This window comes from Arvicola amphibius, chromosome 5 (genome assembly GCF_903992535.2).
Source record: "Arvicola amphibius chromosome 5, mArvAmp1.2, whole genome shotgun sequence".
Taxonomy (NCBI): Eukaryota; Metazoa; Chordata; class Mammalia; order Rodentia; family Cricetidae; genus Arvicola; species Arvicola amphibius.
This window is the reverse complement of record NC_052051.1, coordinates 141,640,742-141,654,342: the sequence shown is the minus strand read 5'-3', so window position 1 is coordinate 141,654,342 and position 13,601 is coordinate 141,640,742. Positions and strand designations below refer to the sequence as shown.

The 13,601-nt window shown below is 43.1% G+C and overlaps 1 protein-coding gene across 2 annotated transcripts in view; it reads left to right on the top strand.

The window, feature by feature from the left end:
* Positions 1–594: 594 nt before the first annotated feature.
* Spire1 (spire type actin nucleation factor 1) overlaps positions 595–13,601 on the top strand; it is a 114,061-nt gene continuing 101,054 nt past the window's right edge. The window contains exon 1 of one of the 2 annotated variants that reach the window (XM_038331655.1): positions 595–883. In XM_038331655.1, the coding sequence (XP_038187583.1) occupies positions 595–883 (289 nt within the window). The remainder of the gene's footprint in view (positions 884–13,601) is intronic. The other variant, XM_042055104.1, reaches the window with a different exon arrangement.

The window sequence follows — 13,601 nt, the reverse complement described above, 5'->3', positions numbered from 1 at the left end:
GGGGCCAAGGGGAGGTCAAAGCGGGGAGGTCAAAGCGGGGAGGTCCCAGGCAGCCAGAGGCGAGGGCGATTCATGTGACTGTTTCTTTTTAGTAAATCGCCCCAGATTGAATTCAAGTTCTTAAATAGAATACGAGCGAGCCGAGGCGAGGCAATCCGGGTGACAGCGACTTGGCAGCCGGACCCCGCGGGACGCACAACCCCGGCCGCGACCGAGCCGTCGGCCCTCGCCGCACGTCACTCACTGCGGGGGCAACGCCCCCCGGCCGCGTTCGGCGGCGGCCGAGCGTCACTCAGCACCGGGGACGACGTCCCCAGGCTTCTGGCAGATCTCGGCCGCGCGCCCCCAAGACGAGGCGGGGAGGGGCGGGGCGAGGCGGGGCGGGGCGAGCGGACGCCATCGCCGCGCTACCGGCCGGCGGCGTGCTGGCCAGCGCCGAGCGCAGCGGCGTCCCCGCCTAGTCCCCGCGGCGGCGCGCGGCCGGCCTGGGCGGCGGCGGCCCGGAGATGCGGAGGCGGCGGCTCGCGGAGACGATGCTCGGGCGCTGAGGAGACGCGGCCAGCCGAGCGCCCGCCGCGCAGCGACGTGGGCCGCATGGCGCAGCCCTCCAGCCCGGGCGGCGAGACGCCGCAGCTCGGCGCGACGGGGGACTCCCGGGACGCGCTGAGCCTGGAGGAGATCCTGCGGCTCTACAACCAGCCCATCAACGAGGAGCAGGCGTGGGCCGTGTGCTTCCAGTGCTGCGGCTCCCTGCGCGCCGCCGCCGCCCGCCGCCAGCCCCACCGCCGCGTGCGCTCGGCCGCGCAGATCCGCGTCTGGAGGGACGGGGCCGTCACCCTGGCGCCCGCCGCCGGCGAAGAAGGAGAGCCGCCCCCCGCCTCCGGTGAGGTCGCGGCCCGACACCCCCGGCCGAGCGGGAACCGGCGGGTGGCCCCGGGAGGGCGGGCGAGCGGGCGGGGCTGCGGGACCCGGGCTCCGGGGACGCTGTGTGCTTGTCCGCCGGCCTCGGCTGTTTACCGGTGGCTGCGCGGGAGGTCTTGTCAGGAAGATTACATCTTCAAGAATGAGCAATCTCCTCGTACCATGTTTTGAATTTGTCACGAGTCTTTGGGAATGCCAGGGAAGCCGCTGAGCCCCGAGAATCCTGCTGTTTTGGGGAGGATTAAAATAAATGACGACTCTAGGTACTGAGTGTGAAAATGGGCTGGGATGAAAAGTACAGGCTTATTTAAAGAAAGAAAATAAAGTAAACCGGCTGTTCAGATAAAATTGCTTTTTAGTTAGTACGGGTACATTCTTCATGACTTGTCATCTAAACAGTGACACATTACCAGGGGCTTACTCACATGCTTTATTGATGGTAACACTGGTAATAGGTTTCCCCTATCCAGTTTTATCTAATTCATTCTTTGAGAAGCAAGTCTATTAAAAACATAGCAAAACAATCCACCTTCTCCTTTAGAAAGTTGATGGAAGTGTCAAAATGCTTAAGGTAGAAAATGTAATTAGACTAGTGTGTAAAATGACATTTAGTGAAAATCTTTCCAAATTCAGTATTATCAGCCCTACTAGAATGTGCTCTCATCTTTTTTAGTTAAAGTAAGTATAGCTTTATTTATTTAAAGCCAGCCTTGTGATGTATTAAAATCCTCAATGTTGCACTATTTTTGGAATACCGTGTGATGTTTTGATACACGTGTATCTTGAATGATATTTAAAGCTTTCTTTTTAATGATTCTTTTGAAATCCTTTTTTCTTCCTTTTAAAATTTATTTGATCTGTTGCTTGATTTTTGACTTAGCCATAGCAGTTGGCAAAGTCAGTTGCAATTTATTTAGAAGATGCCATGAAAAGATAATTTTCTCCAAACAACGAGACTTTGTTTTCATCCCGAACTGTTTGAAGAGGACAGTGTGTGTGCGCGACCTCACTTGAGACCAATCTTTGGTTGTACTGAAAGAACAGCCCTGGTTGTATGGTGTATCAAGGACTGTTGAGGAGCTTGATCCCAGAAATGTTTATCAGACTGATAGGTTCTTTGGGGTGATTTCCCATAAATCTTGTTGGAAGACTGAAATGAATTAGTTTTTGCGTCGTTGATATGGCTATAGCTCCCTTCAGAGAAAACAGTAAATAGATGTTTCCCAGGAACTATAATGAGTTTTTCAAAACTTACTTCCAAATTTTTACTTATCACCGTGTGTGTGGTGCGAGGAGGGACACTTGCCATCCTCCACGTGCAGGTCAGAGGACAACATCCTGGCGCGGCTTCTGGAGGGAAACTTGGGTTGCTAGGCTTGTGATGCGAGGAGGGACACTTGCCACCCTCCACGTGCAGGTCAGAGGACAACATCCTGGCGCGGCTTCTGGAGGGAAACTTGGGTCGCTAGGCTTGTGAGGCAAGCTCTTTACTCTCTGAGCCGTCTCATCGGGCCTCTATTTTATTTTTATTTTTGCATTTTTTTTTGGGGGGGGGGGGGACTAAGTCTCCTGTACTCAGGCTGAAGCTGTTCTCGAACTCTTGGTTCTTCTGCCTTCACCGCCCATTGACATGGCCCATCACACCCTACTTCGTAATGGATTTATAACCACCTACTTTGTCCTATTCCAGTCGGTGATCTCTGCTCCCAGATGCAAAGAGAACCTGACCCGTGTAGTTGATAATCAGGAGCGTCTCAGAGCCTATTGGTTAAAGATGAAAGGAGAGGAAAGAACAGAATAAAATACATTGCATGAGAAAAGATTTTAATGAAAATATTTGGGCTGTCATTTTCTTTCTTTTCTTTTTTTCTTTTTTCTTTTTCCTGAGACAGGGTTTCTCTGTAGCTTTGGATCTGTCCTGGAACTCTCTGTAGACAAGGCCAGCATCGGACTCACAGAGATCCTCCTGCCTCTGCCTCTCAAGTGCTGGGATTAAAGGCTAAGGTTGTCCAATTTCAAATGTTGTTCTATTAGTTTATTTCCTCCCGGAGTTTAAGAGTAGGTCCGTGGCTGTGGAAAATACAAGTCTTTAAACATTCACTCTTGATTCTTGTTTAAGACAGGTTCTCCTATAGCCTTGGTAGGTCTCAACAGTCCGTGAAAGAGACTGGCCTTGAACTCATGACCTTCCTGCCTACAACTTCCCAAGTCCAAGCGCTGGGACATAGATGTGTGCTATCACGCCCAGCTTTAAATCTCTTTTTTAATAAGTGATTAGTAATGACTATTGGTTGCCTGCCCTAGATTCTCAGGGAAAAAAACAATGATTAGTAGGTTGGTATTGGATAAATTTCTTTAAGTCTTTTTTTCTAATTTATTTATTTTTAAGTACATTGATATTTTGCCTATACATGGATATCTATGAAGGTGCCAGATCCTCTGGAACTGGAGTTACAGACGGCTGTGAGCTGCCCTGTGGGTGCTGGGAATTGAACCTGGGTCCTCTAGATCTCTTTACCATTGAACCTTCTCTCTAGCCCAAGGTTTTTTGTTTTGTTTTTGTGTTGTGTGTTTTAGAAATGAAGCAAGTTTATTGAGTACACATCAAGGGGAATCAGACTGGGCAGTAATAAAACACTGCTTGCTTGCTTTTTTTTATTTTTTGTTTTATTTTGTCTCACTATGTAGCCTTGGGTGGCCTTGTACTCAGAGACTTGCCTGCTTCTGCTGGGATGAAAGGCTAGAGCCACCATACCCTACTTTAGGACCTCATTTTCTAACCCAAGCAGGTAGCCTGTAACTTACCTTGAATAGCCCAGACTGACATTTAACTTGTGACAATCATCCTGCTCCCCAAGTGCTGGGATTACAGCCATGAGCTTCATCCCAGCTCATTTATTTTCCAAGTCGAAGTTTTGAGAAGTCCAGTGGCGTGTTCCAAGTCAGACTGGTGACCTCTCTGACAGAAGCCCAGGTCTAAGTGTCACAGCTTTGTGAAGTGACACATTTTGTTTGACTCCCCTCCTTTGGAGCTAAATGATGTCAAGAAAGTCCCCGAGTCTTCCAGTGTCCAGGATGCTGTGGGGAATCAATCTCTCTCTCTTTTTAAAATCTAGGCAGTGTGTTCAGTAATATGTAAATGATAACAGATTCATTCTCCCCCCAGTCTCGTGGTCTTCTCACACCACCATAGTGTCTTTTGTCCAGTTGTTGTTAAGTCTTCACTAAAAATTGAGATAGATGTCGAGGACAGATGTTAATCTCAATACCATTGACATTTGGAGCCAAATAATCCCCTGTTGTGGACTGTTTTGTGCGCCTTATTTCTCTTTGCGATGTCCCAGGGTGCTACCACTGGTTGACAGTAAACCTGTTTTTTCCACTGTGACAATAAAAGATATTGATTTATTTATTTTGAGATAAGCTCTCTCTCTGTAGCTTTGGCCGTCCTGAACTCCCTATAAAGACCATGCTGGCCTTGAACTCACAAAGATCCTTATGTCTCTTTCTCCCGAATTCTGGAATTAAAGGTGTGTGCCACAGCGTTTGACAATGAAAGATCTTTAGATCCTAGGCAGTCTTTGGACTGGGTACTGGAGAGATGAGTCAGTGACTTAGAGCACTTGTTCTTGCAGAGGACCTGGGTTCCATTCCCAGTACCTACCTTAGGGGCTCAGAACCATTTAAAACTCCAGTTTCAGGGGATCTGATGCCCTTTCCTGACCTCCAAGTGCAACCCCCGCCACAGTGTATATGCATATATATATATATATATATATATATATATATATATATATATATATAAAATAAATTTAAGAATAATTAAAAAATAAAAGGTCTTCAGATAGGACTGGAGAGATGGTTCAGAGGTTAAGAGCACTGGCTGCTCTTCCAGAGGTCCTGAGTTCAGTTCCCAGCAACCACATAGTGGCTCAAAACCAACTATGGTGTCTTCTCTCATGCAGGCTCACATGCAAGCAGAATACTGTATACATAATAAATAACTAAATCTTAAAAAAAAAAAAAAAAAGAAACAAAAAGGAAAAGAAAGGTAGGTTCTTCCGTGCAGAGTGGTTCTGACTGAGAAGTGTTGTTAGCAGTTGCTGGGTGATACCCGCATTGTGGCTGTTAGAGCCCTTCACCTGCCACTGTGGGTGCTGCTGTGGAGTTGAATGGCTGAGCCTCTGGTCTGGCCTACCAGTATTGCTCCATTGAATCTCAGGAGAAAGAGCACCTCGTGTGCTTTTCTGATTTAGTTTAGGACTGAGTACAGTAGAGCGTTCCCTGTTCTACTTTCAACTTAACTTGTGCTGTAACCATGTTCATTACGATCTCAAAGGAAAGGAAAAACTTTGTAAACAACAACAAACTCCAGTCTTACTCCAAGCATTCCAGTAACTTTTTTGTATATTTACCTCACTGTACTAAGTAGTTGGTTTGTATGAGGTAGTTAAAAAAAAAACCCCAAAGATAAAAGGTTTTATTTTATCCCCTTTGCCTATGCAGTTTGGGTTTTTTTTGGTCTGTTTGATGTATATGTGGAAACAATGTCCAGCAGTAAACAGAATTTTATTTTGCTGAGTTGTTCTAAAAATAAAAGAAAGTTGCAGGTGGTGAGATTTGGGGACAGCCTGGCTCTTTCTGTGATAAAAGTGTTATTCATCTGAGCTGTCACAGAGAAATGCTTATAGTGTCATATTAGAGTTGAGAATCCTGCCTGGTCCCATCAGCCTTTCGGGATTTAAATACCCATTAAATAGCACTCAGCCATTTCAACTTTGGCTTCAAAATCTTGACATCGCTTTCGTTTTAGATGTATAAAGAACATTTTAGAAATTGTGGCCCCTTTTTGATTTTAAATAACCTGAAGGGAGGTAGCGAGATAGATTTCCTGGGAGCAACAATGGAGGCTTGTGCGCATACGAATGAGGGAGTCCCTTGAGGATGGTTTTTGGTATAGAGCACATTCAGGCTTTGTTTGGGATGTGAAAAGAGGGTGGGATCAGTCAGGCTTCTCAGGAGGTTTACACTAATGCGAGCAGAGTGGTCTCTTTGATTCTAAAGAAACAGTGTTTGTGGAAAAGGTGGACACACTGAAAACGGGCTCAAAATATTTCAGTCCACTCTTGTTGTGTTTCTTGAGTGTTCATAGCTTGATCACTATCATCTGTCTGTGTAAGACTATATGTGTATGAGTCCAGGGTAGATGTCTGGGAGTCAGTGGTGGAATTGCGGACTGCCAAAATCCATTATTGATTACAAGAGTAAGAAAGAGTCATCTTTGTTGCTAGTCAGACTAGTTCAGTTTAACAAACATATCTTGAATTTATATTATGTACCAGCAGTATTCTGATTTCCAGTGCAGTTTAAACATAAATAGTTGTAAAGAGAAACAATGTAAATACAGTGGTGAGTTACCCTAAAGTTAATACTGCTGAAATGTCAAACCTACTCCTCTAGTCTCTCTCCAGGTACTGGGAAGGTTCAGATACTCATTTGCAAAATGAAACCTGATTGGGTAAAATCGATGTCACTTTCAGCTTCACTTTGTCCTCAAACCTATTGTGTTGGGTTGTCTGGAAAGAGTCTCAGCGTTCTGGGGAGAAATTTCTCCCCATTCAAAAGGATGTAAATAGTTTCATCATATTCAGATATTGATACTTAAGTTTGAACTCTGTTAAAAAATTATTAGCTTAAGAGTTTTCACTGAACAGAAAAAAAAACCCCACATACATTTACCAGTGATTGTATGTTGATAGGCTACGAATACTCTACATGCATGGTGACTCTATATCTGAAATTCCAGCATTCAGGAGGCTGAGACAGGAGGATTAAAAAAGGTTCAGGAATAGCCTGGGCTACATAGTTAGAGATTGAGAGAACATGCCTGGAGAGAATAGAACATGGCAGGCCAGTCAATCACCCTGTTTATTCGTCATATCAGAAACATTCTGTGCCACAGCTTCTGTAGCATAGAAACGGGTCCCCTCTTTCTCCTGCATCTGTACATTAAAGATGTTTCTGTGTTTCCGGTAGGGTGGGTACATAGCTTTAACCCCAGCTCTTAGGAAGTAGAGGTCAGTGGAGCTCTAGTTCAAGACCATCCCATCTACATAGCAAGTTGCAGGCCAGCCAGAGTTACTTAGTGAGGGTCCTAAACCCAAAATGAACAAGAAAAAGCCATCTTGTATGTACATACCATGTCCCTGTCTCTCCAGTCTGTGGGAGTTCTTTGCATCTTGTCTTTGCTTGTGTTTTCGTGACTAGACAGGACTGTAGGTTTGAGGGGAAGAATACCAGAATAGTCGAGGTCTCATCTTCTTATATCATATAGCAGTGATTTTAGTTCTGGTAGTTGGTGAAGACAGTGTTTACCAAGTTGTTTTTGCTCTTAAAGATAATTTTACCTTTCTTTATGATTGTTTAAGAATGACACTTAAAAAATAAATGTAATTAAAAGTGTCGGATTTTTTTGGGGGGGATATTGTTAGGAGTGTTATGTCCAGTCTTGTGTGCGTGCTGGTATTCACTCTGCCGCTAAGAACCCTACCATCTCGAAACCTTAGTTTTTAATTTTAGTTCAGATTTGTTTTCATTTAGTCTGATTACTGAAATTTGGATTTTATAAACTGTTCTGTTTTGCATCTCTTCTATATTAATTGTCTTACTGATTTTTGATTTTTTTTCTTTTTCAAGATGGTTTCCTTGTAGCTTTGGAGCCTGACCTGGAACTCACTTTGTAGACCAGGCTGTGCTTGAACTTACAGAGATCCTCCTGCCTCTGCCTCTTGAGTGCTGGGATTACACGTATACGCCACCGCTTTTCAGCTAGTTCATTTTTTAAAATGCCATAAAACAGTATTTTTTTCTTGTCAAGACAGTATTTTTATATAATTTTATATTTATCTAGATTGTTCTATGTAATGTCATCTTGATCCTTCTAGGAGATTTGCAAGATGAAAAACTACTTTCCCTTCTTTTAAATTTTTCTTGGCTTACAAAATAATGGGTTTCATGTGTATTTTCATGTGTATCATATCTACCATTGTACTTTGCTTATATTTAGAAGCCATTTTTCTCCTGTGTCCCCTCTACTAGTCCCCTTAACCCACAAATACTTATTGTTTTATTGTCTTTTATTTATATATGTATATGTGTGTATGTGTGTGGGGTGTTTTGTTATCTGAATTCGGCATATGAGAGCAAAGTTGTGGAATGTTAGTTGAAGATGTGTTACATATAGTTGTGGTTGGTTCATATTTTAGTGTCACATTCCTTTGTGGCCATGTTGTTGATTCATTCCACGCTTCATTGACATTTGAGATTCAGATAGCCAATAGCATGAATAATGCTGCTGTTGAACATGTCTTTTGGTGAAAAGATGTAGCATTTGTGTTAAGTAATGTGCCTGAAAGGGCAGTTGCTCCTTAGTTGTGTGTTCAGTATTATAGTAGATACTGTATTTTAGTTAAAGTTTTCCAAAGTGATTGTACCTCGCAAACTTAAGAGTTATTTTTATTTTATGTGTATGAGTATTTTGTCTGCATATGTGTCTATGCACCTCATGCAGGTAGTACCCATGGAGTCCAGTAAAGGGTGTTGGTTTCCCTGGAACTGGAGATACATGTAGTTGTGGGAATCGAACCTAGGTGCTCTGATAGAGCAGCTTGTGCTCATAACCACTGAACCATCATCTCTCTAGCCTACCTCACAAACGTTTAAAGCCAAAACCATTCTGGGGCATGTAGGTGACTGTATAAATACTGTCTGTTTCAAAATGGTAAAGTGAAATGAGGGCTGTGAGGTGGCTCGGTGGTAGTGCACCTGCTGACAAGCCCGAAGGTATGAGTTTGATCCCTGGAACCCACCTAGTGGCAGAGAGAGCCAGCTGCGCAAAGTTGTCTTCTGACTTCCTAGAATGCTGTGCCACATGGACCGCCCGCAGCTCCTTCCATACTCATCCGCACACTGTAGTAATTCTTCAAAAGGTCTCATATGCCTTTAATCCTAGACTTTTGGAGGTATAGGGAGGCAGATCTCTGAGATGGACGCCAGCCTGGTCTACTTAGTGAGTTTTGGACTAGTGAGGACTACATAGTAATACCTAGTCTCAACCAAAAAGAAAGTGTCTCAGGTTTGAATAGACCAGGGAGCCATGACAAATAAATGGTATGTGATATGTAAATACTGGCATAGGAAAAGGACAGTGGTGGAAAAATGGAAGAAATCTACATTTAAAAAAAAAAAACTTTTCAGAGGCAGGTTGATCTCTGAGTTTGAGGTCATTGTAGTTCATACAGGAAGTTCCAAGCCAGAGTGAGACTCTGTCTGCAAAAAACAAAAAACAAAAGAAAACCCAGAAATTATAACATTTTAAGGTAATAGGTGTAGATGTTTGATCTTCTAGAATGTATTGAAATATCACTTTACATTTCATAAATATATATAGTTTGATTTGTCCACTTAGCACACAGTATTTTTATTAGTGATATGTTGAGGGATTATAGTCTTAATAATAACAACCTCAGGGCCTATATTTAGCTTCTGAAAACTTTAAGTCTTACATGTTTTCACACTGCTTGTGCTAATCTTTTTCTTTTAATTGGGACTATTGTCTTCTCGTATTTGCCACTTTCTCTACTATACCCAGTATGCTTCCTCAATATGTTGTGTTTTTGAGAGGTAATGATGAGTACAGTTGGCAAGGATGGCAGTGTGTAATCAGCCTGGCACATGGGTTGTCTGGCTGGATTGGGCGTCTTAGGTTTTCAGTGAGAACCCCGCACTGTTAGAGGCGTCCCTGCTGAAGGCTTCCGTTTGCTCATTTCACCAGTATTCGCATGTCTTTCCAGTGGACTGTGTTAGATGCTGAAGATGCACAGAGGAACAGAGTACACCTGCACGCAGAAGCTCGCAGGTGCATAAGCTACCACCCTGTGGTGCAATACAGTAATTGAGAAGGCTAGAGACACAGAAACTGTGATCCCAGAGAGAGAGAGTGGCTGCCTTTACCTCATGACTCTTTAACAAGCAAGTTTTAAATGGGAGACTGAGTTTAGAAGTTGTGAAGGTTGAAGTGTGACATGGTAGACATACAGACAGAAATATGTAGGTAGAAAAGTTTGGAACTGTGGAAGGACTCCATATAGTATCCAAAGGCCAAAGTGCCACACGTGTAGACACTAAGTGTGACATTTGTCGTGCCCCCCTTTTCCAGGTTAGAAGCAAACACTACTTACTAATAGGTCATGACTTTTTTTTTTTTTGCTGCTAAATTTATAAGCAGCCTCTTGAGTTCTCAACAAGATGCTTCAGGCAGCCACTACAATTATCTGGACTTGGCATGTGAGGTTAAACCTGTTTGTCTGCTTTGTGGTGGGTGTTCACTGTGCCTGGAGCATAGGATGTGTGTGGGAGTGGTGGGGAGTGAGACAGGCTGGAAAGGCATGTTCATTGAGAGCCACACTATTGTTTGTGCCTATAGGTTGGATGGGCAGTGGAGAGCACATAAGGAATTTACACTGGAAAATGGGTAAACAGATTACTCTTTAGAAAGACATACAGACTTTGTAGAGAGTACCTGTCTTCTGGGATGCCTGTATTCCCAGTACTTGGAGGCTGAGACTGAAGGATTATTTGAGTTTGAGATTAACCTGGTCTACATCAACCAGGGCTACCAGCAAGACCTTGTCTCAATAAAGCAAAAGAATAGATACATGTCTTCTACAAATGTTATTGGACAGACCCCAGTTGACATTTCGTACTACCTTAGGTGTTAGTAGCCTTTGGGCTAATAAACTATTTGGAATATTTCTGCTTCAGACCTGAAGTGATAAAGCTTTGAACTAGATCAGTAAGAATAGAAAGTCAGGTTGGTGCTTTAGAAATGGACCCTGGCATGGCTCTTTTGTTTTGATCTGTAGGTGGAAGAAGAAGGAAGCCTGGAAAGCTCTCAGACTCCTACCTGGGTGATGGGAAAGGCAGGAGGAGCAAGTTAGGGTGGGAAGATGATGATTTATGCTGCAAGGAAATTAAGGTGGCGTGGGACATATTTTCCAGGTAGAGTCATGTTAATTTCCACCAACTTCCTTTGCTCTTTCAGACGCATGCAAATCACCTTTGCTTCCCCTGGTAGCACAGGACTGCATTGGTGCTGCAGGAGATGAGGCTTAGATTATTGGTTCTGAGGCTGAATGTGTAGTTAAAGCCTCTGGTAAAGCTACTTAGCCTTTCTGGTTTTGTTTGTTTGTTTTAATTTGTAAAAATGGGAGTTGTGTTTGTCCAGCTTATAAGGCTGTATGTGAGAGTATGTTGTCAGCATTGTACAAAGTTATTTTCCCATCTTTTTGTGAAAACCATTTCAAGATCCTTTGACTGGAGATTGATAAATTCTAAAACAATATCAACTCTATGTTTTGAAGTCCAGAAAATGAGACTGACAGAATGTGGAATGTGATATTTTTAGGTCCATGGACAGGATTTTTGAATGGACTTATGAGCTATGGAGAATTTCTTCAGACTGCTGGAGAAAGTTTATATCTGATCACCATTCATAGTTCTGCATGATTGCACAAGGAGTTTTTGTGTGGTTCTGTTTCTGTGAACTGTCTAGAGAAGGCAGCTCTTTTCAGACAAAGCATGTTGAATGATGGGGTTTTCACTTGGCTAATGATGCTCACTGCTTGATTATGGGCCGTTTGCAGAGATGCCTATTTAAGTCCTTTTAACCAGATTTGAATTGGGCCGTTTTTCTTCTTATTGTGGTTGAGTTTTAGGGGTTCTTCATATTAGGTCTCTGAAGTTCAGTTAATTTTGTTTTTTTGTTTTTTGATGGAATGAGATAAGGGTCTATCTTCATTTTTCCTGTATGTGGATATCCAGTTCCCCAAGACCGTCTGCTGGAGAAACTGTGTTCTTTCTTTATTAGCTGGCCTTAGCAGAGACACAAATAGCTTTCGATGCATATATTCTTAAATTCTGTTTCTTTTCTTTCCAACTGATGGTTAGTTATGTGCTAACTCTTTAGTCTAGCTTCTTTAAGTACTCTGGGAAGTAGGGCTTCTTTACATCAGTAGTAAAACTGTTCAAGTGTGTTTCTTAATTTCTGTAGCCTTTCATTTGAGGTGTGGGTGAAATGAGACATTTGGACTATTGCCTGCTGTATATAGAATTAAATCTTGGGGGAAATGACCACTCATTAGCCTCGTGGCTCTCAGACTCCGATGTTCTTCTTTGGTTTGTGCTTATTTCATTCTGTTCATCTTTAGAGAACTTGGGCACTAGAGGCCGAATACCAGTGAGTTCCGTGCAAGGCTGGGTAACCTAGTGAGACCCTTACTCAAAAACAGAACAAAAACTTAGTTTTTATTTATTAACATAACATAATGTGTAATTAGAAAATTACAGAAGGCTTATTTCTTGGTAATAAACATAGTAAAAGTTAAACAGCTAAGAATGTGTGTGGGGGCTTATTTGTTTGTTTGTTTGTTTGTTTATCCTTTTCCTCTTTCACTACTGGGGATTAAACCCAGGGACTTGCATGAACTGGTCAAGTGTTATACCACTGAGCTGAACCCCAAGCCAGCCTAGATAGCTTTGATAGTTCAAATAACTCACACCTTCCTTTGCTCCCCTTTCTTCTGGTTCATCTTCACTTCTCCTTCCTCTCCCTTTTTCTTCCTTTTTCTTTCTTCTTCTTTTGAGTCAGGGTGTCACTGTGTAGTCCCAGATAGCCTCACACTAGAAATCCTCCTGGCATATTCCTTTTGTGTGCTGGGCATAAAGTGTGCCCTACTACTTAGCAGCCTTTTGTTCTTGTTAGAGAATTGGGGGGAAAAAGACTTATGTGAAAAGCCAGGCATGGTTTTGCACAGCTTTATCCCAGATCTCAGCTTTGCTTGGGAGGCGGAGGCAGGCAGATCTCTTTGAGTTGGAGGCCAGCTTGCTCTACAGAGGAAACTCTGGGACAGCTAGGGTTACATCTTGAGACCTATATCTGCAGAGACAGAGGGAGAAGGGAGAAAGGGAGGGAGGGAGGGAGAGAGAGAGAGAGAGAGAGAGAGAGAGAGAGAGAGAGAGAGAGAGAGAGAGAGAGAGAGAGAGAAATGGAAATGGGTGGCCAAGTTGTGCCGTGTCTGAAGGGAGGTAGAAAAGTATCGAGATAGGTCAGTAAGATGGCTCCACTGATATAGGTCAGGTGAGCAGGTCAAGTCTGGTGATCTGAGTTAGATTCTTAGAGCCTGCATTGTAGAGGGAGAGAAAACTCCTGAAGGCTGTCCTCAGACCTCCAGACACGGACGGCTCTGTGCTGTGTGTTTGGGCTCAGGTACACACATATACACACACTCAACCACACACACACCAGTAAGTAAGTAAATAGTAAAATAAATAAATAAATAAATAAATAGGCATGGGCTGTGTTTGGGCTTATGTACACACACAAAATAAATAGTGAGTGAGTAAATAAATAAATAAATAAATAATGTTGGTTTGGGTTTTGTTATGTTTTGTTTTAAATGGGACAAGGTTTCTCTGTGTAAAGCCCTAGCTGTCCTGGAACTCACTCTGTAGACCAGGCTGGCATCTGCCTCCCAGTACTGGGATTAAAGGTGTGTGCCACCATGCCTAGCTCACTTTTGATATTAATAGGGAACTAAAATATAATGATGTTCATGGATGGG